The sequence below is a fragment of the Cyanistes caeruleus genome, chromosome 25 (genome assembly GCF_971803275.1).
Source record: "Cyanistes caeruleus chromosome 25, bCyaCae1.hap1.1, whole genome shotgun sequence".
Lineage (NCBI taxonomy): Eukaryota > Metazoa > Chordata > Aves > Passeriformes > Paridae > Cyanistes > Cyanistes caeruleus.
In genome coordinates, this window is record NC_141725.1 from 3,114,156 (window position 1) to 3,134,188 (window position 20,033).

Here is a 20,033-nt window from a genome sequence, read left to right on the forward strand (position 1 = left end):
TGCAGTTTGATTCTTGGGTGTCACAGAAGCAGATGCAATATTCAACTTATTTTTAATTCCTTGACAGAATATTTTTGTTCTAATTCAGCACCAAAGTTTACAGCTTGAAAAACCAAAGTACTGTCAGTGCTCCCATCCTGGGCCTGTCAAGCAGGGCCCAGATGTGAGACATCCAGACAGATGTGGCCTTCAGCCCCTGAGCCTCCTCACTCTGTATCTTCCATCCTTCCCTACAGCTTCTGTGGCTCACCTCAGGCAGCCCCAGGTGTGTTTTGCACAACCTGCTGCCAGGCTCCCTGTTCTCCATCAGCCACCACGTGCAGGGCAGCGGCCGCAGCCGCGTCACTGTCCCCAGCCCAGCCACCGGCTACACCAGTTCTGATCCACAGCTCACCCCCAGCCCCTCCTTCTTTGGTTATTTCCTGACACTAATGCCTGTTTTTGTTGATCCAGAGTCTAATTTGGAGGGAGCGCTGGCAGTCTGGGCAGCACCAGGGGTTCACAAACCCTGTCTCTGTGCACCGCGCTGCTCAGGGTTTGCATTTTGGACAAGCCAGAACTCCCAGTTCCCGTTTGATAACCGGTTTGTTCTGTCGCTGGGAGACACGCCCTCCCTCTGTAAATGTTACAAATCAGGCGTATCTGATCCATTATTCACTAACTGCTGCTGCTTCCCACTTCCAGCTCCTATTAGAGGGAGCGCTCATGCCAGAAATGTCACGGTGGCATCATGTGACAGGTGGTATTGATTTAGTGCGTTGGGGTTTAATGTCACTGCCGTTCAGTGGGACACACGGCGAGTGCACACGGATTCCCAGCAGTGGGGCAGGTCAGGACAGGAGCTCCCAGCCTGCCCATGCCAGGCCCTGGGACTTGGGAATTACATTGGGAATTCTGCAGCAGACCATGACATTTGAGGATCTGCTCTGAGCTCCTCTAGCACTGTCATTACAGTTTTTATGATTCACAGAATCACGGAATGGTTTGGGTTGGAAGCATCTTTAAAGCCCATCCCACCCTCTGCCATGGCAGGGACACCTTCCACTATCCCAGGTTGCTCCAAGCCCCATTCAGGCTGGCCTTGGACATTTCCAGCAATGGGGCAGCCACAGCTTCTCTGAGCAGCCTGTGCCAGGGGCCTCACCACCCTCACAGGGAAGAATTTCTTTCATAAAAGAGACTAAATTGCAACTATAAATCGTAAGACTCAATTCTGAGGTTTCATGGCAGGTTTACAGCAGACAATGAGAAAGGAGGTGACACTTGTTGTCACACAGGGAACAGTCAGGAGCAGAACCCTGCTCTGCCCACTCCCTCCTTTTCACTCTGCAGGATATTCCCTTTTGGCAGAACAGCTGCCAGTTTGGGGAAGCTGCTCACAAGTCTCACCACCTCTCAAGTCTGATGCACAAAGTGCAAAGAAAAGCCAAAGAAACACGTGCCCAAAACCTGGGACTGCCCAGCCACAGGAGCCATCGTATCCAGTCCTGCTCCTGCCATTCCTGCACCCTCACCGAGAGCCTGTGACCGATGCCTGCAGCACATCCCAGGCTGTGACGGGACACTGAGCATGGTAACACACCGAGTCTCTGCCACCAAGGGCGTTTGCCAGAGCAGCTCAGACTGACCCAGTCACTGCTGCTGCCAGACTGAATCACTGCATCCACTGGCCTGGCATGACCCAAGCCTCCAAAAGGGTTTTGGTTTAATTTTCCTTGCTATCTCAAAGCAGGTAGTCTGCCAAGAAGCCAAGCCAGGCCAGCCCAGTGCCTGATAAACATCCCCGCACCTGGATTTCCCAAGCTTTTGGGAAAGTTAAGCAACTCTCACTTAGAGTTCAGAGCCTTAGAGAAGGCCATTTCTATACATATTCTATACATATTCTTCTGTGGAAAGCTGCACAGAGCCATGTGCACAAAATGGAGCTGAGGGCTGGAGCAGCAGAGCATCCACCACCCCCCACAGGTCAGTCAAAAATAAAAACTGTCATTCATCTGGGAAATGTCACAAAGCCCTGAGTCATTGTTTATTCTAAATAGCACCGTCTCCCATCTTCAAAGTGGTGTTGAATGACTCCAATTGCTCGAGAAAAGCAAAGACAACAACCCAGCCTTTGTGTACAGGGATTGCTGAGGCAGTGGATCCGTTGGGATGGGGGAAGAGAGGAAAATTCTTCCACCTGGGAGAGAAGCCCCAGGAAGCAGAGGCTCAGTGTTCAACGGCTGCTGGAGATAACAAAAAGTGTTACAGGGTTCACTCCTGGCCGTTCATTCAAAGTAACAAACACCCATGAAATGTCAATGGTCAAAAGTTAAGTGGTTTCTGAACTCATTCCATGCAGCTTTTTTGTAAATCAGTATCTGTGACTTGGAGGGGTAAATGTTTTATTGGAGACAAGCTATCACTAGCAGCTCCCTTTCCAACCAAAAAATTCCTAATTTATAATTGCCAAAAAGTGGCAACCCATTTTGCTGATAGCAAAATTCAGTTTTAAACTTTTCTGTAATGATGCACCAAATCTTTTGCAAGATAGGAAAAAATAATTTATTTCAAGTAATAAAGAGGACAATGTTATGGACGATGAAGCATTTATGTTGCATCCCAAAATCTCACACACAAAAAACATCCCAGCATCCTATTCAGCCTCTAAGAGAAGAGCTCGGCATTGAAATGCCTGCAGGGAAAGTAGTAAAAAATTAGAATTAAAAAATATTTTGGGGACACAGCATTGACCAATGAAGCACAGTGAAATGTCAAACATTACATGCAGGTGAAGGAAAACAACTGGGAAAAGTAGAAATGTCCATAAATTGATTGCTACATCTATAAATTTCTCTAAATTCAAGGTAAGTAAAACAGGAGTATACAGCAGATACCTGAGTAGCTGGAATTAAAAGCTGTACCTCATAATTATTCATTTGATAATCCATAAGTGAGTGGCATACTTGCAAACATTGTGTTAAATGAACAGGAATACTTTGTGTAAAAAGTGTTAACTGTCTTCATTTGCAGAGAGGGTCTGTATAGAAGAGAGCACAGCTCTGACACAGAGCCTGGTGCTTTGGGATGTGTTCAAAGCAAAGCCGGATCTTCCTAAGAACCCAGCTGTGACAAACAGCTCTTCCCCCACCATCCCCCGTCCTGGGGCTGTTGGGATCAGCAGCCAGGCCTGGAACACCCCATGGTTTGGTTCCAGAGCAAAGCACAGCCAGGGTGATCTGCTGCCCCTCACCTCCTCCATGGGACACACCTGAACACTGACCAGCAGGGATGCAGAAGAGTTTGCTTTCAGCTTACCACAAGACTCAGGCTGTCACACAAGCCCTGCTTTACTGCAGCCTCCAAGTTTTTCTAGCAGAATCAGTGTTTTAAAAACATTACATTACTTTTTCTCTGTTTAATTTTAGTGAACTCCTAAGACAACGTTTAACAGGAATAATTTGCTCAAAAAGAAAGGCTGAATATTTTTAAAATTATTATTTCCATCTTGAAGACACCACCTTCCTTTGCCCTCATCTTCCAGTGCAAGGATGTTTGCACAGGTGAGGTCTGTGCCACCTGCAGCACTGTGTGTACAGTTCAAAGGTGGCAGGGTCACGGTGTTTCCTGCATGCAATGGCATCAACACAACAGTAGAAGTGAGAACATTTGCACGCACAAAAGGGAAGAAAACACTGCACAGAAAGCAACTCCAGTCCTGCAGTAAGTCTAAACTGGAGAGGATGGTAAAGTCCAAAGTCTCAAATACTCATCTGGGAAAAAGGTGAGCCTGAGAAGAGTTTTACCTGTTGATACTCTGAATCTGAGCAAGGCAAGCACCTGAACAGCAGAATTCTCTTCCTACACCTGCAGCTGTATATGTACAGAACTGAAATTAAATATCCTGTTGGCAGCAAGTTCCTAGGTCACTAGAGAAAAGCTGTGAAGACAGGAAAGAGTGTAAGTCTTCAACTGTTATTTAAATTTAACTATTATTTAATTTAACTAAACGCCTTTTAGGAGTCATAACATTTGTCACAACCACATGAAAAATGACTATATTTATCCACTAAAGAACTTGTCAGCAGCTCAGTGTAAATTCTCATAGTTGCTTCAGCTCTCCCCTCAAGAGGCAACAACAGACACCAAGTAAACAAGTGTGGAAAGCCTTCTTCAGAAAACCCTCCACTGCCTGCACAGGGAGGAGATACAAGGTACACCTTGGACAGCCTCTTTAAGGAGACTGTGACAGTTCTCACACCAGCTGAGCTTTCCCACTGCACTGCAGGCAGCTTTAAATGAAATGAAACAGAATCATTTCAGTTTGGGGAAAATCCTGATGAAGAGAATCATGCTGATGAATATAAAACAAACTACAATTAGCATTATCCACAGCAGCCAGTTGACGGATTTCTTGGCGTGCTGTTCCAGGCGGTCAGACTCGTCCTTGAGCTTCTCGAAGTTCTGGTCTGCCATCCTGAGGGAGTGTGACAGTGTCTGTGGAACAAAGAGAGCAAACGGTGTCAGCCTCACTGCTGCCAGGTCTGGCAGCTTCCTCCAAGAGAGAAAAGGTTCAACTACAAGCAGGTGTTGCCCCCAGCCTCCCCACTCCAATCCCATGTGGAACTGAGCTACAGGATTTCACACATCAGCACTTGAACCTTGTGGGCTGCAAAACTGAGGGGGTCACAACTCAACATGCACTACCTGGTTGTCCTGTTTGATCACGTTCTGGGCAGCCAGAGTGTTGTTTTTGAGACTGCGAGCCAAGCTGAGCATTTCCTCAGCCAGCTTCTCCTGCATATCCTGGTGGTGCTGCAGCACAGCATCCAGCTCCACTGCCGACTGCTTCTCATCTGATGTGAGGCCTCTGCAAGAGCACAAAGGGAAAAAAGGGGATTTACATTTCATTGTGGGTCAATCTCACAAGTTTTCCCCAGGTTTTATATTTCTACAGGACAACAAGGCCCATTGAGTCAGCTGAAGCCATTATATTTTGGTTTATATAAGCAGACACTTCACCCAATTTAAAGCATATCTGGGATTTAAAGGTAATTGGGAAAACACTTCCCAAAACACTGAGCACTGGAAGGAGAAATTTTGACTTACTTTCGCTTCCTTATGTTCAACTCCTCAGACTCTGGAAAAATAAAAAAGTGTTTAGCATGTTAGAAATTCCCATTCAATCACAGGCTGAAAAAACAAGTCTCCTGTAAGGGATTTTTGGATATCCAAATCCTACTTAGCCTCTACCTGAAGGAATATGGGTGTCAACTGCCTGCCTGCTTTTCACAGGGAAAAAAGTGCACCCAGCATTAAAAGAGGGGGGAAAAACCCCAGCTGAATCACATCCCTGAGGGCAGGGTTTCAGCCCTGTATCTCGGTGTTCTTTCAGGACACGTTAGATTGGCCCAGCTCCAGCCGCTCTAACAGTAGCCATGGAAACCTCAAATTAATTCCTCCCAGTTCCCTACGTGAATAACATGGCTGTGTATTCCAGAGGAACTGAACAACACCTACTCAAAGCACCCAGGATCACATGGTTTGCTCACAGCAGAAGGGAACAGGAGCAACAATAAATTGCCCCTGCTAATTCTGTAATTAGAATGTCTGTTTCTGCATGAATGCTACAAAAAGAGCTTCCTGCCAGTCCCTGCCACCATTGATAACAACACTTCTGCTTTCATCTGTCAGGGTTTTTTGTTTAGTTTGTTTTTAAAATCTGCTGTCTTGAAAGAAGTGAGGCACTAAATTAAAAGTACACTTTGGGAAATGCTGAACACCTGACCTCCCTCTTGCCCTCCCTGTAAGACTCAGGTTGACCACAGTTAGAGAAAACAACAGATCAAACTTACCATCAGTAGCCAGGGGATCCTGGAAGAAGAAAGAGAACCAAACCAGCAGATTACAAAGGGTCAGTGATAAAGGACAGCCCTGCAGGCCTGGCAGAGTGCCTGTGCCCAGGATTTAGAGATAAAGAGGTGATTCCCCACCCAGCCTGGGACACTTCTGAGACAGCCACCCCCCTCAAGGCAGCTGAACACAACCAGGACAATCTGTAAATCAGCAAAGCAGCACTGAACATACTGTGCCAAGCAGCTCACTCCTCATCTGGCCCGTGCAGCGCGCCTTGGTCTGCAGATGGACAGTTTTGGTGGCCGGGGTTCTCTCCTTGGCTGTGGTCGGGGTGCGCCCAGGGGCCAGGAACTGGTTTGCCAGAGCCTTTTCCATCGATGAAGACTGGGAGTGGGGAGAACAGGGAACAGTCATGGATATGACACTCTGCAGCATGAGGCACCTGGGGTGTGACCCACAAGGATGGGAGTGCAGTCCCACAACTGCTTCCCAACACTGAAGTCAGCCTGAACAGCAGCACTGACTAAAACCCAGCTTTACTGGCATCTCACAGCTCTCCATCCCAGAGACGTGTCGGGCCTGAGGGACAGAACCTGCCCTTGCATCTCATGGCAAAGGAGTGGAAAGGATGTAGGCAATGTATACTTTGCTTTTGAAAAGAAGTTTCATACAATACCACTTCTTTTAACAAAATATGAATCCAATATATTTATTCAGGCTTTTACAAGGAGTACCTAATAAGATTTTAACAATTGTTATTTTGAGATGCAAGATAAAAGTAAGCATAGGAGCCTGAATATAAACACAGAATACTGGAGTCTTTTCAAGCTGAAATAGTATATCTTACCAATTTTTCAGCTTCTAGGAGTCCCTTTAGGAAGTCCACTTTGCGAGAGTATTCATTCAGCAGTTCAGGGGCTGGCTTGCTGTTGGAATTTAAAGGTAGTAATATGAAAGTTATCAGCATTTTCTAGTGTTCTACTTTCCAAATGAAATAATAATAAAACCCTCAAACCCACATGGTTCTTCAAAGAAGCAGAAATAGCCTCAGACTTGCTTCAAGTTGGGAATACACTTGCAGCTCTTTGCAAATCACCTTTTCCAAGGCAGCGAGGGCTCAGGGAACAGGTATTTCCACAGGGAAGCAAACACTGCCATGGTGTTTGTGGGCTATGTCTGACTTACAGATAAGCAATTATGGAATCATAGTGTTATTAATGTTGCAAAAGATTTCCTAGATCAGCAAATCCAACCTTCTACCAAATCCCCCCATCCCCACTAAACCATATGGCAAAGTGCCACATCTGCTCTTTCTGAACACTTCCAGGGATGGTGACTCCACCCCTTCCCTGGGCAGCCAGTTCCAGTGTTTTACCACTTTCACGAAAGGAATTTTTCCTGGTATCCAACCTAAACCTCCCCTGGCACAACCTGAAGGCGTTTTCCCTGAAAACCCCACAACGGGCACCCAGGGGGGCTCAGAGCGCTCACCTGGACTGCTTCTTCAGCTCCCGGAGCATGTCCTCCAGGGCAGCCACATACTGAGGGCAAAAACAAGATTTTAAGCGACTGCATTAAGGAGAAATACCCAGTCTGGTCAAGGCTGTGAGTTTAACATCACAGCGCTCCCAGTCTCGGTTATTGAGGGGCCGGGCGCGGTGCTGAGGGGCGGGAGGGGCACGGCGGCCTCACCTTCTCCAGCCGCCACTCCTCGGGGTCCCGTCGCTCCGCCGCCAGCGCCTCGCACCGGCTCAGGAGCCGCATCAAGTTCAGCTCCAGCCGTGTTGCGGACATGGTGGCACCGGAACTCGCCTCTGCGCCGGGCGCCATCTTGGGGCGGGGCGCGGGGAGGGGCGGGAAGCGCCGGGCGGGCCGTAACCGCCCCGGTTTATTTAAAAAAACAACCCAAATCCTCTCCCAAATCAGCCCAAAGCCATCGCACACGGGCAGAGGCAGCTGCGGCTCGGTGCCGCTGGGGCAGCGCTGTGGCGGCTGCTGTGGCCGAGCTGAGCTCTTCCCTCACTCCGACATGGCGCGGAGCCGTGAGGGGCCGAGGCTTCGAGGCGGTGCTGGGGGATGGCAGCTCGCCCTCAGGTGTGTCCCCGCACCCAGGTGAGGCGGCTCCGCACAGCACACCCAGCATGGGAGTTCCGCGTTAGTGCTGCCCGTTTCCCCGTCCTTTATCAGTACTCCATAAAAACAGTAACCCCATTAAAGGCTTCCTTTGGAATAAATTGCTTGTTAGATAGACATCGATAAGCTACCACATGTATTTTTTAAAAGTGCAATGTTTTAATAAACGTTTTTATACACGTTGGTCTCAGTTAAGGCTATTACCACATTAACAGTTCTGTAAACCACAGAGAAAATTGTCATAAAATCATACAAAACATTAAGGCAACACACATTGACCTAAACTCACTGTTGGTCCCATGAGAGTCCATTGTAAGGCAAATGGAAAAGGCACGGCAGCAGAATGGGGGAGGCTTGTTTCCTGTACACTCAACCCATGTGTTTTATTCAACATTAAGCTTTACTTTGCAAGGTTTTAATTTAAAGTGGAGAATATTTGCTTTAAACAACCTTGCTTAACCCTTACAGTACTGTACACTTCTGGGCTGCCTTCCCCGCAGCCACTTAAAAGACCACGAACAAGTTCATGGCCTTCAAAGGGTTAAAGCCAAAGCTGTGGTCAACTTCAAGAAGAGTCCAGAAAGCTGAAGAATTTCACTTCTCCACACAGGGAATGTGAGAGTAAGGGTCTGAGAACCTTCGTTTGAGTTTTGCTGTGGGCTCGTATTCATCCCCGAGTTCCTGAGCGTGGGCCAGTGCAGACCCTTGTGCAATGTACACCGAGTGGATGCTGTCAGTCCGCCTCGCTGGCTGCTCCCTCCACTGCACCATCTGAGACTCTTCCCTAGAGAAAACCTTGTCCTGGGATTCTGTACATTTGAACATCCCAGGAGGAAGTTTTATGTTTGCTGTTGGCATCACTGGAGTTCGACGGGGCACTTTAATCTTGGACAGTGTTAAGGAGTATCTGCGCCTTGAAGCCAGGGATGCAGAGTAAGAATTTGAAGAGGTTTGCGGGAAAGAAGGCACTTTGCAAATGTCTTTGGCAGGCACGCTGGAGCTCTGAGCACGACAGTGTAATCCAATAATTGCTTTAAAGAAATAAGATACTTAGAGACTGATAGCAGGCCTGAAATGTAACTCGATACGAGCCACTGTGACCAGAGAATGTTTGGTCACCTGGCTGTGTGAAGTGAAAGATGTAGAATAAAAAAAAGCACTTACTACCTTAATACTGACCTTCGGTATCCATCCGGCCTGGTTTGTCCTCCAGCAGGCTCTCTGTGCTCGCAGAGGTCTCCGAGTCCACGTTTTCCTCATCAGAGCCTCGCTGGTCAAGCTCAGGTAAGCGGTAAGTGATGTCCTCCCTGCATCAAACAGAGGCTGCAGCACCTCTGACACAAGCACCTTCACACAGCTCATGTTCAGAGGTAAAGCATGTAGTCATTAACTATTAATGCTCATGGTATTTTTTCTCAGCTTGGGCTTCATATTTTCTTTTTCCCCCCCTCACAAAGGCCTACAGAACAGTTAGATCCTTTTGGACAAAAGGTATCCTGCTTTACTGCCTGTGTTGCCTCCAAGTGCAGAGGGCATGGCCTGACCAGGTAAAGGGGGGACTTACTTTTCTTCTTTTATTGACTGTATGCGATCAATGAGAATCTCCTTCTCCCGATTGTTGGCTTCAGAAACATCCTCCTCTTCGTGCACCGAGTCCAGCTCTGAGGTGCCACTGTCATTTCCTTTGACCTGAGAGCTTTTACTCTGCAAGACAGATTTACATGTAACACTTGTCAGTCACAAGCAACTACACCCGTCTACAAGTTTCAGAGTGGAAGACAAATGAGTAGGTCAAAGGAGAGGCTGATGGAATTGATAAAGAGATGTTAGTTGTCCAAACAAATGTTTCAAGAAGTAAGAGAAAATTTCCTGTTCACCTGATTTCCAGGATTTTGTTACCTTTTTTTGATGGCTTAGCTTAGTTTTAGTAGTCACTCAATGAGTAATATTATTACATCCAATGTAAGTTACATACAGTGTCTATAAAATACCAGGTGATGACAAAACAGGCCAGCAGCCCTGCATGCATTCTGGGGAGGAAATTGCACCAGTACATGCAGTCCTGATGGTGCAAAAGAATGTTTAAAACTGGGTTACAACCCGTGTAAGCACTTTAGTCATGCAAGAGTACCATAAGAAAAACCCATGCACTGGAGCTAGGCAGTTGTACATACCAGCTTCCCCTCGTAAGGAGAAGAGAACCCAAGTTTTATAGGCCAGAGCTAGAGAGAGATGGAGACCAAATTCACTATATACAGCCTCTGATCAGACACAGTTTGGTTTGTATTAATCAGTATAACAAAAACAAAGACTAAGTGTATTTTCCCTCCTAGAACGCAATATATTTTTGCACACCAGCCATCTCTGGAGCAAAGGAATTCTTTTGCCATATCAGACACTCAATATTAGTTCCACTGATAGAATTACATGGTAACAGATTTTAACCAGTACAAAAGCAGATTCCCACCCCTGCACCCTTCATTTATCAGAACTACAGTACAGCTGTATATTTAGCTCCTACCTACAGCTTTGGGCAGTTGTTTTTTTCCAAATGAGTTCTGACTCACTGAATGGATGGACAGGATAACTAGCACTCCCTCCCCAAGAAGTTGGTGTTTTATTTCAATGCTTACTGTGTTCTGCCGAAGCAATGAGAGCCGTCGGAAAGCGAAGCTCTCTGCTGCTTCCAGCTGATTGATTTCTTCCATTTTTATCTTGTACTTCCTTATCTGCTCCTTTATGAGCATCTCCACACACCTGTGAGAAAGGCAAAAGCTTACTTAGCTGCCTCATACCATAAAGGTTCTGAAACAACCACACTGGGATGAGAGATGCTGCTCCTGGCCTGGGGGTGTGTGTCACACACATGTGGCTGGAGTGTGACCACAGTGTCCCAGCCCACTCCTCACAGCAGCACTGCATGGTAACGGGGTGAGGAGTCCAACACAGCAGGCACAACAGGACATGTAATGGTGACAGGTAATGGTACATGTTCCTCCTGGGATCACCAGAGCCTCCCATGGCTGTACACAGTGGTGAGCAGACAGACATTACCATGGCTGCCAACAGCTCCTGCTGCTTCTACCTGTTGTCCCTGTGCTGGCACAGGCTGGCAGAGACACAACGAGCCTGCAACTGCCCTTCTCCACCTCTATGGCCCCAGGGGTCAGTATGAAGCTACAAAAAGCTGTCATTTTTCAAGCTCTGTTTTCATTGGAGGCAGAGGCAAGGCCAGCCATGCAGTGAAGATGGTGAGGGGCTCTCACAGCCAGAGCTGCTGGAGGGTGAGAACAGAGAGGGTCAAGGATAGAACCTTCTTCAATTCAAAGGTCAATGCAGAAGAGATCATCAGGGGGTTCCAAATATGCAGGAGACAGCTTAATTCTATATTGTATTGTTTTATTATGCCTTGTATCTCAGCAAAATAGACGATTAGAGTACAAGCCCTCTGAAAAACAGATTATCTTGATGTAAAACAAGTTAAAACTTGTAAGTCATCCTACTTTATGCTTAGTAAAAAATGGAGACAGGTGGAAGATCTGAGAGGGGTGTAGGAATTGGCAGCACTAGCAGAGCTAGAATTCAACAACTCTTGAACCTCAGCTTCTCAGCTTGATATGACTAAAGTTGTAACAAATACAGGTAGTGGTACTGATTTTCCATCCCATTCCAAAACACTACTGCCAGAACTTACATGGTTGTTTTTGAAACATCCTTCATGCTGGTCAAGGGGTCAGAGGTATCAGGACAGCGCAAGAGGCACGGAGCAAACACGATGGCCAAGGCATTGGGGGACATGCGGTTCACATCTTCTATCAAAGCCACTCTGAAATTCAACATCCAGGAAAAGAGATTTTAAGCAGCCCTTGCTAGAATACAAACACCCCGATCACACCTAGCCAGAGTTTCCAAATAACATATAAGGAGGCCTCTTGCACACTCAGTACGTACAGCAGTCCAAAGAAGCTTTACAGTTATCTCGTACCTACTAAGCAGACATTTCATGTATCAAAGGATCAGGGAGTCACCCAGGTTAAGCTAGTCTGGTAGCTTCTCAAAAGTATGTCTGGTGACTCAGTGTCTTTTCTTCAAAAATCCCTTTTGCCCATGTTCAGAGGGCTGCTTGGAAAGTCCTCAGGTTCCCTGGGTAAGAGCAGCCCCTTTACGAGCACCATTTAACCCTGCTCCTGGGACTTGCATATGTTCATCCTCAGTTCATTACAAGCCCCTCTGTCTAAATCCTGGTGCTTGGAGGATTCACCAAGGCTTTGAGATCCATCTTGTCTTCAAAGTTGTTCTTACCTGGTTTGATCCAAATACACCAGGTGGTGGAAGTAACCACACTCATAAGCACAACTACCAGCTTTCATTTCTAAACCAGCAGCACAATCCCCACACTGAGACTGAAGGTGTTTAACAGTTTAGAAAGCTTCCAAGAAGCATTCAGAATCCCAGTTTCTCTACAAACGAAGAAATTAAACTCATTACTTGACAAGATGGAAGATGAGTCGTTCTAAGGTATTATGATTTGCTTGTGGGAGCTGCTCCAGGACACTGTAAATAGCACAGAGTTGCTCCTGTTTCTCTGGCAGTTCTGCACAAAGGGAGGAAACACAAGATTGTAATTGATGTGCAAGGCTAGTGGAAAGCTACGAATTCCTAAATTCTGATAAGTCTTACTGTCATTTCATTTAGCAACTGTTATATCTGAGTGTTAAAGTACCTCTCACGGCACTACAATTATCTTGCATTTTCAGATGCTGCTGCTGTTAGCATCAAGTGACACACTAAGACCTCCAGCACTGTCTAGAGTGCCCTAATCCCACTAAAGCTAGAAGAATCTAGGGATTTAAAGTATCTGTATATTCAGATCTGGTTCAGAACAAGAAGAAAAACCCTGCCTGAAAGAAAACTTATTCACATGCTTATACAGTTTTTAGAAAGAGCAGCTGCAAGTTACACATTAAAAATAAAAAAAGAACACTGAAGCAAGATCAAGTAAGCTAGAGGAGAATTTCCCTGGAAAGTGTTTCATGTAAAATGTCTGAAATCATTGTTGTAAGTGTACTGGAAGGAGCTGTTTAGTCAGCATGAACAGCTTAAGAATTTCTTTTCCCAAGGACACAATGAGGTAAAAAAGGAATGCTTAGAGAATGGTTTTTAAACCTACCTACAGCTCTGAGAAAATCATTGTACTGTGCTGAGGTCATCAGTGGGTCTGGCAATTCCCTCAGCCACTGCTTAAGGATCCCTGTGATGGTGTGAATAGGGTAATTCTCCAGTTTCACTGAGTTTGGATCTGAAAAGAAATGTTTTATTTAGAGCAGCTGAATCCTTTGATGCATACAATGAGATCCCATAGAAATAAGATTAGAAACATTCAAAATTCTCGCTTACTGAGCCCAACTGGCAATTAAGAAGTTAAAAATAGGTAAAAGACAGTAATTTGTAGGTACTCAACAGCCTTAGGCAGCCATCAAAAATAATACAGCCTGCACAGTCAGCAAAAAGCTGTTTTTAAACACTAAGAAGTGACAGATACTTTCAGATGGAAGAAAATTACAGGGAAAACTGATAACATGCAATGAAATGCAAAGGGTGGACAACACTGCCTGACCTTCTTGCAGCAACTGCTTCAGCTCCTTCATCCGATTTGCTGATCCTGATTTCCTGTAGATGCCTTCTGTGTAGAGCCCGTGCATCTCCACGTACTCCAGCAGCTTCTCCATGACCACAGGGACCGAGTTTCTCTCGCTGGTCAGGGCGCTCACACACACCCCGAAGTGCCGGGGCTCCGTGTCCTGCTCGCTCTGCGGTTGACACAGGTGTGATCCCACTGTGAATTCCCCTTCCCAAGCTACAAAATGCCACGGCTTCCTGCTACAACTGCTTCCAGAAACTAAAGCTGAGTGTTTTATTCTACATGCCTTTGATTATAAGGTAGGTTTCCTGAGCTGCAGCAGAAGAGCCTTTATGGTTCACATTGCAGGATTTCTTTATTAGTTTGGCCAACACTGCACACACACTGCAAGAAGGGTTCCTAAATTAGCTCAAGCATCACCTCCTAGGAAAATGCTCTGTTTCTGCAAGTGCAGGGTTCCTCTTCGACTACATGCAGACAGAGGAGGAAACTCTTTAAGCAATTTTTATTCAGTGCCTGGACATTCACTGTTCATTTGCTGAGAAATAAAGGCAGCATTTGCATGCACCAATTCTGGTACCACAGACCCTATGGGCCTTACCTTTTTCCCACAGGAGGTACAGCTGCTCTGGATTTTGGACATGCACTTCTTGTGACAAGTCAGCTTGCAGACTAGAGAAAGAAGAAATTGTTACAAGCATCTAAATGACATTGAAACACTTTGCATCTTGAATTACCCACTGTGTACATGGCCTATTCACCAAGGCCCATCTGTAGCAGCCAGAGCTACCAGCAGTCTGCACACCTGAGGTGTGTTCACTCACCACTGCACAGACAGGCCTTCTCCATGGGCCAGATGTAGGAGGAGCAGTGCTCACACGACTGCCGGATGCTCACTTGGTAGCTTGTGAACACGTGGCCATTGTGCTCTTCAATCTAGTGAGAGACAGCAAGGAATCAGTGAACTCTTTTTGCCTTTTAAAAATTACTATTATTATTATTATTATTATTTCTATCCTATCGCAGATTCTCACCTTTTATTTTACAATTACAGCTGAAAGCTTTCACTCTGAAACCAAATTTCGCCTTAATGCAGTCATGTTTGCTGGAATATTTCATAATTGACTTGCTGCATTAAAGTTCATCAGTCTAACACAAGAGCTAGAGTTTTGTTATTAATATTTAGTAGTTGTTTTCTTTTACACAACCCATGCTTGAGAAAGCCTTCAGACTCTAAAAGAAGCTATGGACAAGCAAGAAAATGCTTGAGTACCACCTTGCATGAGCAAGATCTCTGCTTTGTGAAAACCAGTTTTATATTGTCACATCTTCATAAAAGAAAGTCAATGAGCATGCAAAACAAGCCAGAACATCAGTACAAAATCAAGCCCTTCAAAGGGTGTTTGTGTTCTGTGAGTGCACCTGAGGACTTGGATTATTGCAAAAAGAAAGCACTTACTGCACGATCTTGTTTCCGTTTCTTCTTCTGAGCTTTGGTTTGCTGCAGTGGGAAACAAAATTGGCCTTAGTCTTTGAAATTCAGAAATTCCATTCCTTTTTTTTCCCCTATTGAGTTTCCCAGACTTTACTTCACCTCCAGACATTCGAGACACTATCCTGCAGCTTCAGCTTGGTTTGAGGGTTGTCTGCGCTCACACTATCAACTTCCTAAAAACCAACTGAGCTCACTGCCTGATGACAAAGCAACTCCATCTCTCAAACCTCCAGAGAACTCCTATGTTTTCACCAAAGAAAATGCACACTTTCAGACTCTGAAAATATTAAGTTAAAAAATTAACAATTCCATAAAGGTGTATCAGCAATCAGAATTTGTTACACACATGATGTGTGTATGGCAAGCATTTCCCAAATAAAAAAGAATGCCGTGGAAAAGGTTTCTGAGGTAACACAGGTCACTTATGTTAGGAGAGCAACAGTGTTTCACCATCCCATAAACAGAATAACTTTCATACCTTGGGCTGCTCAGATTCTTCTTTCTTTGTATATCCTCTAATGAATTCATCCAGAAGGGACAGAAAGAGATTCAGAACTAGCTTGACTTCTTTCTCTTCCCTTTTTTTGGCCAGGTTTGTAACTAGGAGCTGGTAATTTTCCACCAGATCTTTATAGCCAACATGGATTTGTCCATTCTAAAGAAGGAAAAATACTTGTCAGGAATTTCTTTTTGATACTGTTGAGACGGTTTCATATTTTCATGTACTTAAGTTCAGAGGTGAAAAAGTACAGCCATGATCAAAGTCAAAGATAATAGCCCATGACAGAAACAAGTTAACACACTTCCCTCCTGCACTGTCCAACAGCACTTGGCTGACACAAAGCAGTGTCAGAAGAATATTGGAAAAGCTGTTGGCTCCTCTCTTTAGTGTTTAAACACAGCAGCATTAAGAGGCTGAAGACAGCAAAATCCATCCATTTCTAAAAATAAATTTATGGCTGAGTGAATGAGAAAAAGAAAACAAAGCAGGCTGCTTGAGATTACAGAACTGTAAAATGAGTCTAACATTCAGCTCTGAATTCTATCCTGAGAATTGCTGAACTGCTTTGTTGAAGAGCTGCAGGCCAAGACTTTAACCTGCACACTCATTTCATTTATTGCCTGCCAACTTTCCTTTATTGAGACTTACTACTTACAGGAGCAGAGTACATGGTCTTGATGTTTCCTCTGAACTTCTCTGTGGCTTCAAAAAACAAACATTCAACACCAGACTTCTGGGAGCGTAAGTCATTGATCTAGAAAAAAATACATCTGCATCAGATTTTGTTAAAAAAAGAACATCTGAACAGAGTTAAGCTTCAGTGGCTGGGCTTAGTCATTTGTGACCATTCCAATTATTTAAAACAACACTTTTTAATGCATTGTGCTGATGATACAAAACAGGAGAGACGGGTAGTTGGGCTTTAGAGAATTCTCTCTTTACTTATAACTCTCTCTGTTGTTTTAATACAAGTTTTGCTGCCCACTCATTTGTAAACAAAGAACTATCATGAATGCCCTGTATTGTATTTAATGCAACATTATGCATTCAGTGACTTGAGGAAAAAAACAGGAAGGGCCCTAATGCAGACCTAACTCAGCCAAACCATCCAAACAATTCCCTTTTGCTTTAGATTATAACAAACTTGCACCTAGACCAACAGGCTTAAAAATTCTACACAAATGGTGAACAAAGACTTGAATTTTATCATGGCTAGGAGCCTTTCACCTTGTTTAGGAGGAACTCATCCAGGTGTTTCAGCTCATTGGCATTTGCAATCTCCCGGACCATGGACGCGCGCCAGTTCTGGGACACGCTCGAAATCTTGCTGATCTTTATGGTTCTGTTCTTCTTTGCTTTGCTGCTCTCCTTCCCAGCCTGGGGGCGGCTTGGCTGCCCTGAAGAACCTGCCAAAGAAATGGATTTGTACATTCAAGTAGGGTGAGGGAATTCTGCAGCATTTGTTTCCTTGCAGAAAAGCTCACTGTTAAATCACCAAACTCACCTTCTGAAACTTTCTGGGCTCCTCCTGTGTCTGTAAAGAGGACACAAGATACAAGGGAGAGACCATCTCCTTCCTCAATCACATCAGAACTCTCCTTTGCAATTTTCTTGTCTGGCTTTTTTCCCAAAAGTCTACGCAAAGGGCTTTTGAAAGCAGACCTGAACACAAAAGCAGATCCAAGTCAGTCCCATTATAATGGAAGCTGGCTCTGCCACAAGAACAGGCTCTTAACAAGAACCCACAACAGGATTCACAACTACGGGGAATATTTAAGGCCCAACCTGCAGAAAAACTGAGCAGCACAAAAAAATGAAAGACAATGTGAAAGCACTCCTGGAGTTTCTGCTGTTTACAAGATCAGAGAGCAACCTTCAGCATACACAGACAACACCTCACATATCCAAAACAGCACTTGTGGCTGACGAAGTCCCTGGGCTGCAGAATGCCAGAGGCTGGAGCAGGCCAGGGAAGCAGCACTGCACGCTTGCTGGGTTCTTCAGCTTTTCTCTTGGTGTTGTATTACACTACATGAACCTTTAATCCCAGCTGTAAGTTGGTTCTTATTTTAAAAAGAATCAGTTCACAGAAAGTGTTATGCAAGAAGCAGAGAATCTGTTCCTCAGCAGGGTCAGATATCATGCTCAGAGCAACATGAACCAGCAACACAGCCACTCATGTAGCTGATGCCAACTTGTGCCCCTCCACAATCACAGGCTCAAGGTGCCCAACTCAAGTACCAATGGAAAATCTCTTTTTTTTTCATTTTCTCAAAGACAGGCCAGTCACACACACAGCCCATACTTGGCATCCCCTTGCTGACTCGCTGGCTGCACAGGAACGGCCAAGTCCGAGGTAGGGAAGTGGTCACTGGGTCTCTTCTGCACAGGATATTTCTTGTTGCCTTTTTCTTCTTCTATTGGATCTGGTGATTGCTACAGGAGAGAGGAGTCGTCAAAAACTGCATTTTGAGTGACACAGATTCTTTAAACAGTTTTAAAAGCTAGAATGGTGAAGTTTGCTTCATCAAGACAAAACAATTTACCCAATAGATATTAGCTTCCCAATACAAGAGCCAAATATATTTAATGCTTTGATCAAGGATCAAAGATTTTTATTTAAAATGAGGTTTTCAAATTACTGTATAATATTTCCTGATGATTGTTTTTACATGGGTATCAAGCAAAAAGAAAATCAACCTGAAGGAACACAGAAACACACTACAGACAATTATTCACAAATCTTTAATATTTATAAACAATGATAATTAAGTATAAATATGCACAATAGCATCAGTACCTGGTTCATGGCAACAGTCTGGGCCAAAGTTGAGAGGTCACTTAATGAAACTGAACTCCCCTTCTTCCTGTAGTAAGATGAGTTTCAGAATATATATTTTAATAAAGTCTGTGGCCTTTTCACATCCTTTAAATAACCCACATATCAATACTACATCTGAGTCAGAACCCTGATCAGCCCCTGCAATTTACTTTTAAATGCAAAATAAACTGGAGAGGTGAAAAACCATGGGAATGTCAGATTTCCTCCCATATCAGAAGGATGATGCTTGCAAGCTGCAGATCACTAAAACCTTGTTTTCATTGGGTAAAAGATACATGAAAATAAACTCCATATACTATTTCAACTAATGCCCTGACTCTCCATTTTAACACAGCCAGGCAGGCTTTGCATCTTTTGTGAGCTTCTGAAAACATTCTGCCTATACAAATTCACTGCAAGACTAGGAGCCAGGAAAAACAGGAATTGTTCACAACTCTGTTTGCCTCCATAACGTGGCCCAAATGCACAGGCTCTCAGGAGTCCTACACTGATTTTTAAACATTACAGATATCTGCTTTCTGTGAAGTGTTAAAAAAGGAAGCTGCCCTTACTCTAGCTGATCCTGAGGAGACTTATCCACACATATCCTTCCATCCAAAGACTGACTCAGCACATCATTCTGGCCAGCATCAGACTGTCTCTTTCCTTTCCACTTCTCTCTCTTGTACTTTAGCTTCTCTGGGTCATCCACGTATCTCTGGATTGCAGAAGTGGGGCTGTCCAGGTCTTTGGTTGCCCTCTGCCGCCTGTTTTTATCTGCCCAGCAGTCAGCAGGGCCCTGAAAGCTGCCAGTAGCAGACAGTGTGTTACGAACATTCAGTGCAAGATCTGTTGGCCTTTCAGGGCATGTAAAGCTTTGGCTGCCTTTTACTTGGTTATTTTGCTTCCCTTGTGTTTTCATTCTGTCAGCTGCCGTGTCCTCTGCTTGTGATCCAGGTGGTTGCTCAGGAACAGAACCACTTTCTTTTATCTCACTTGATGGTGGAATGTCTGAAAGAGTTTTTTCTTTGCTTGGACTTTTCTCTCCCTCACTGCTTCCCTGAAGGACGTTATCTTCTTGTGCTGTGGATTTCTCTAGCTCTGGAGCAGTTTCCAGAGTCTCTTCAGAAACAGTTTGCTCCTCCTGGCACAGCACGGATGGTCCTTCAAAGGAGAGGAGCACATGCTTGTTCTGCAAGTCGTTGTGTTCCAGCCCCCTCTGCCGACGGGATTCCCGCTTCTCCCGGCTGTTGGTTACTCTCTCTGAGCCCTCCATCGTGTGCTTCTGGGGTAACGTGGCTTTCTCAGATGAGCTCAGGTTTTCAGCTTGTTCATTTTGAGCTTGATCTTCATCCTCAACAGCTTGATCTGGCTCTGACTTGTGTTTCACAGGCAGTTCATCTGTTGCTGGTTCACTCTGCTCATCCTTGCTCATATCATCCTCTTTGTCCTCATCTTCCTGCATTTCTCTCTGCTTTTCTTCAGCTCTCTGCCTTTCTAGAACCATTTTCTGGTATCTGTTAAGAATTTTTAACATAAAAAAAAAAAAATCCTTAATGCCCAGGGGTCCAAAAAACCACCAACTGCTTAAATGCAGCCCAAATAG

The 20,033-nt window shown here is 44.9% G+C and overlaps 2 protein-coding genes across 27 annotated transcripts in view; both read right to left on the reverse strand.

Moving 5' to 3' along the window:
- Nucleotides 1-2,520: 2,520 nt before the first annotated feature.
- USE1 (unconventional SNARE in the ER 1) lies at nucleotides 2,521-8,095 on the reverse strand. The gene is made up of 8 exons (XM_023943111.2): nucleotides 7,528-8,095; nucleotides 7,327-7,376; nucleotides 6,683-6,761; nucleotides 6,067-6,219; nucleotides 5,835-5,853; nucleotides 5,089-5,119; nucleotides 4,687-4,849; nucleotides 2,521-4,476 (listed from the first exon to the last, which is right to left on the reverse strand). The coding sequence occupies exons 1-8, from the start codon at nucleotides 7,663-7,665 to the stop codon at nucleotides 4,294-4,296; spliced, it is 816 nt and encodes a 271-aa protein (XP_023798879.2). The 5' UTR covers nucleotides 7,666-8,095; the 3' UTR covers nucleotides 2,521-4,293.
- A 12-nt stretch (nucleotides 8,096-8,107) lies between these two features.
- Nucleotides 8,108-20,033, reverse strand: part of MYO9B (myosin IXB) — a 41,690-nt gene continuing 29,764 nt past the window's right edge. For 8 of the 26 annotated variants that reach the window (XM_086862892.1, XM_086862885.1, XM_086862886.1 and 5 more), the window contains 19 exons: nucleotides 19,000-19,944; nucleotides 18,407-18,473; nucleotides 17,912-18,042; nucleotides 17,111-17,268; nucleotides 16,834-17,012; nucleotides 16,262-16,360; nucleotides 15,583-15,759; nucleotides 15,069-15,110; nucleotides 14,434-14,545; nucleotides 14,211-14,281; nucleotides 13,586-13,778; nucleotides 13,139-13,267; nucleotides 12,457-12,562; nucleotides 11,663-11,794; nucleotides 10,602-10,725; nucleotides 10,143-10,190; nucleotides 9,533-9,672; nucleotides 9,148-9,275; nucleotides 8,108-8,999 (listed from right to left, as the gene is read on the reverse strand). In XM_086862892.1, coding sequence (XP_086719018.1) covers nucleotides 8,563-8,999; nucleotides 9,148-9,275; nucleotides 9,533-9,672; nucleotides 10,143-10,190; nucleotides 10,602-10,725; nucleotides 11,663-11,794; nucleotides 12,457-12,562; nucleotides 13,139-13,267; nucleotides 13,586-13,778; nucleotides 14,211-14,281; nucleotides 14,434-14,545; nucleotides 15,069-15,110; nucleotides 15,583-15,759; nucleotides 16,262-16,360; nucleotides 16,834-17,012; nucleotides 17,111-17,268; nucleotides 17,912-18,042; nucleotides 18,407-18,473; nucleotides 19,000-19,944 — 3,418 coding nt within the window. In that variant the 3' untranslated portion in view covers nucleotides 8,108-8,562. Of the gene's footprint in view, nucleotides 9,000-9,135; nucleotides 9,276-9,532; nucleotides 9,673-10,142; nucleotides 10,191-10,601; nucleotides 10,726-11,064; nucleotides 11,246-11,662; nucleotides 11,795-12,456; nucleotides 12,563-13,138; nucleotides 13,268-13,585; nucleotides 13,779-14,210; nucleotides 14,282-14,433; nucleotides 14,546-15,068; nucleotides 15,111-15,582; nucleotides 15,760-16,261; nucleotides 16,361-16,833; nucleotides 17,013-17,110; nucleotides 17,269-17,911; nucleotides 18,043-18,406; nucleotides 18,474-18,999; nucleotides 19,945-20,033 lie in introns of those variants that run through there. The other 18 variants (XM_086862893.1, XM_086862888.1, XM_086862890.1 and 15 more) reach the window with 5 other exon arrangements.

What these genes read in the sequence shown, in the direction of transcription:
- USE1 (XM_023943111.2), bottom strand. Translation starts at nt 7,665, where the DNA reads ATGGCGCCCGGCGCAGAGGCGAGTTCCGGTGCCACCATGTCCGCAACA. An exon ending in TCCTAGAAGCTGAAAAATTG is followed by an intron (nt 6,220 to 6,682) that starts GTAAGATATACT and finishes CCCCACTCCCAG; the next exon opens with TCTTCATCGATGGAAAAGGC. An exon ending in TTGAACATAAGGAAGCGAAA is followed by an intron (nt 4,850 to 5,088) that starts GTAAGTCAAAAT and finishes GTGCTCTTGCAG; the next exon opens with AGGCCTCACATCAGATGAGA.